At 43.9% G+C, this 3,665-nt stretch overlaps 1 protein-coding gene across 1 annotated transcript in view; it reads right to left on the bottom strand.

The window, feature by feature from the left end:
- Positions 1–3,665, bottom strand: part of slc37a3 (solute carrier family 37 member 3) — an 18,747-nt gene continuing 15,082 nt past the window's right edge. Inside the window, exons 13-14 of the mRNA XM_063217522.1 lie at positions 3,258–3,323; positions 1–3,114 (exon numbers count right to left, since the gene is read on the bottom strand). Coding sequence (XP_063073592.1) covers positions 3,022–3,114; positions 3,258–3,323 — 159 coding nt within the window. The 3' untranslated portion in view covers positions 1–3,021. The remainder of the gene's footprint in view (positions 3,115–3,257; positions 3,324–3,665) is intronic.

The following is a 3,665-nucleotide window of genomic DNA, read 5'->3' as shown; positions in this document are numbered from 1 at the left end:
AAAGGTAAGATCTTGTTGAAAAAAAAACTTAAAAGTAAAAGTCCACAGGTCAACATTCTCTTGATTTAAAGCGCTCACAGGAAACCGACCCGTTGTAAACAGGAAACACAATCAGGCCACCGTCTCTCTTCAGGGGCTAATGCTAATACAGAGCAATGCTGGGCTAGCACAGGCTAACTGTAATATGACAATGGAAACAACCACCAACATAGCTAGCGGTAATGCTGTAAAAGGTGATCTAGGACTCTATTGCGGACCAATGACAGTATGCTAATAAAGGCTTATGCTAACCCAATGATAATACGCTAATATTTACTAATGCTAACCAATAAGTAATATAATTCCGATATGGGAGGAGGGCACACTGAGTGTCAGTCATTCAGTCAGTATTAAAAAGTATCGTTTAACCTCCTTAAGACACTACCCCAGTTATAAATTAGCTGTTACCAGAATGGCAATGACCAAATCGTGATGTGTTACTATGAAGTGGCCCTTCGACTGAGAAAGGTTTCCCACCTCTGCACTAGCATAGTCTAGCATAGCATTGCCCTTCCCATAGCATAACATACCATAGCATTGGCCTTCCCATAGCATGGCATAGCATAGAATAGCATTGCCCTTCCCATAGCATAGCATAGCATAGCATAGTATAGCATTGCCCTTCCCATAGCGTAGCATACCATAGCATAGCATAGCATTGCCCTTCACAGAGCATAGCATAGCATAGCATTGCCCTTCCCTCTCCCAACATCCCTGAGTGTTGGAGGTACCACCATCGCTTGGCATCATGTACATAAAGACATCATTACATGTACACGTTCATATACAGTACATAATAATTACATACATATACATCGTCATTTACAAACATTCAATTAATCAAGTACTACAACGTAAGACCCGAGCAGCGCAATCATCAGGACGTATAAAACAAGCATCATTTCGTACCAGTAACAAATCATTTTAAAAACAAAGCTGAAAAAAGAACAAAACAATTTAAGAAACGTTTGAAGAAAACTGTGTGTGCACTTTGTGCAGACAGGCTCTTGTCTCTGTGTCTGTGTGTGGGTTTGAGATTCCCCATTGACGATGAGCACAGAGGGTTTCGGAGATGATCATGCATTTAGGGGATGTCTGGGGTTGTACAATCTAGTACAGTACGGTGTGTGTGTGCGCACGCACATTTGTGTGTGTGTGTGTGTGTGTGTGTGTGTGTGTGTGTGTGTGTGTGTGTGTGTGTGTGTGTGTGTGTGTGTGTGTGTGTGTGCACGTCAGTCAAACATGTGTGGCTTACAGACAGGGATGTCTGCTGATATTGGGCTTATTAGGATTTGGCCACCGTAGAATTCACATATTCATAGGAGGTTCAGTCTAATTTGACGTCAAGTTAAGCTCGCTAGCTTTAAAACAGCCAGTCATTATGAGCACAAAGATAAGGAAAGACCAACCCCCAACAGGCCACTGAACAGAAATGAATATTTACTTAAAGACACTTAAGATCACTTAAAAATTAAGAACAAAATAGATGTCCTTGCACAAATGTTTTACGTAACATATTAACTGATGTTTTTTGTTGTTGTATGACAAAATAATGTTGCAAAGATGAAGTGGGCACATGGCCTCTACGTCTGTACTGGCTAAGGTGGCTAACATGGCTGTACAATAGTGGCTATGGGGCACCTAAGTCACGCCCTCTACTTCCTGGTTCATGGGGCAGACAGTTGCAAAAAAATGAATGGAAGTGAACGAGGCGAGTCGTGGTGGACTTGTGGTGCATAAGTGGAGGTCCAAGGTTTGGATTGTTGTCGAAAAACCACTCATTTCAAGCCCAGTAATTATTTTTTGACTCCCTCTGCCCCATGAACCAGGAAGTAGAGGGCATGCCTTAGGTGCCCCATGGGGTTGGCACAGGAGCTAGTGCAAATATATAGTAGCAGATCTGCATAATGATTAGCATATACATGTATGCTAACAGGTGTAACATACAGTACTTGGCTCTGCTTAGCCTGTCGTTTAGCTAATGTGGAGGTGGAGGAGTGGCCTGATCGAAAGGGGGAGAACTTCTGGAACTAGAATTCCTAACCAGGCGTTAAGACATTCATTTCCAGACAAAGCGCCTTTCTCCCACCACCACTTCTGGATTTCCCCACTCACAATCTATTATGAATCGCAGAAGAGAGCACACACACAAATATATATATATATTTTTTCATCATCTAGTGGCTCCTTGCAAGAAGTCACTTGAACTGAAGATTGAACTGGCACAATGCATCATTGCTACAGTGTGGCGTTGACCCAGGGTGATTTTGCAGGACTGATTACTGCATTAATGGGCCAACTGGGCCCTGGCCCAGGGAGCCAGAGAGCCTCCCTCTTAATGACAGATTACTGCACAGGCCTACACCCTGTCTACTCCTCAGCCCATTCTACTGGCGGACTCTCGTACTAGGTAGCATAGTGTACCTATGTCAGTTTAAAATAAAATACATAAAAGGCATTCAGGGTCCAGGAGAAATGAACAGTCCCCATCCCCTCTTTTGGGGAGTGGGTGGGTCCTAAACATTTTTTTTTTGCCGAGGGTCCCTTCGTTCCTTCATCCCTTCCCTAAATACAGTACTGCGATTGTGGAGCATGGTGGCTATAGTGTGGCATGCTAAGGTGTGGCGTGATGTGGTGTGGTGTTGCTAACTTTGGTGTTGCCACTTTGGCGTGACCACGTTGAGTTACCACTGTGGCGTGACATGGTGTGGCGTCGCTAAGGTGTGGTGTGATATGGCGTGGAGTTGCCATAGAGAGGCGTCGTTCTTGGTGATTCATGTGTTGCCGTGGATACGAATTGTCTTAGTGATGTGTTGTCACGGACAACCATTGTCTTGGTGATTGATGTGTTGCCGTGGAGACCTAGTGTCTCAGTGTTGTGTTGTCATGGAGACACATCATGTTTCGATGACTGATGTGTTGCCGTGGAGACCTGTTGTCTCGGCACCGCTGTTACCATGGTGTTGTTAAGAAGAGAGCGTGTCACAGCTGGTGGGCCTGGGCCTGGCGGTCTCTACACATGGAACGCAGCTCCCGAATCAGCAGGGGCATGATGAACAGTATACTGCCCCCTGTCTGTATGGAGACAAAATACACACAGCACTCATTTAAAACATGCTGTATCAACCAGAGGACTGGATTAACAACACATATGTGTGTGTGTGTGTGTGTGCGCGTGCGTGTGCATTTGTGTGTGCGTGTAAGGTAGCAGTTCTCACCATGACAACAAAGAAGTAGAAGACAACCATCCAGTTCCACTTGCTCTCGATCAGAGACACCAGATACTGAAAGGGGAGAAAACAACTTTAGTCCCACAGCAATAACAAGCTGACTAGAATCTAGTCTGCCACCCAAATACAAATCCCAAATGTCCCGTCTTAAAAGCGTCTTAATTAGGGATGCAAAATGAATTTCAGTAAAAACTGACAATTACAGTAAGTCCCATCATATCGTATTGTAAATGGAGATTGAACCCTCACATGACCTCAATATAGTATGTAATTTTGGCCACGTAATATCCATAATATCTGTGACTAGCTAAAAAACAAACTAACTGACTATTCTAAACTAACCTAATTTAACCTTTCAAATTTACAGCTAATCTCTTTGACCTCTGACCCCTAACC

This window comes from Engraulis encrasicolus, chromosome 15 (genome assembly GCF_034702125.1).
Source record: "Engraulis encrasicolus isolate BLACKSEA-1 chromosome 15, IST_EnEncr_1.0, whole genome shotgun sequence".
Taxonomy (NCBI): Eukaryota; Metazoa; Chordata; class Actinopteri; order Clupeiformes; family Engraulidae; genus Engraulis; species Engraulis encrasicolus.
The sequence above is the reverse complement of the archived record's forward strand: the minus strand, read 5'-3'. Positions and strand labels throughout refer to the sequence as shown.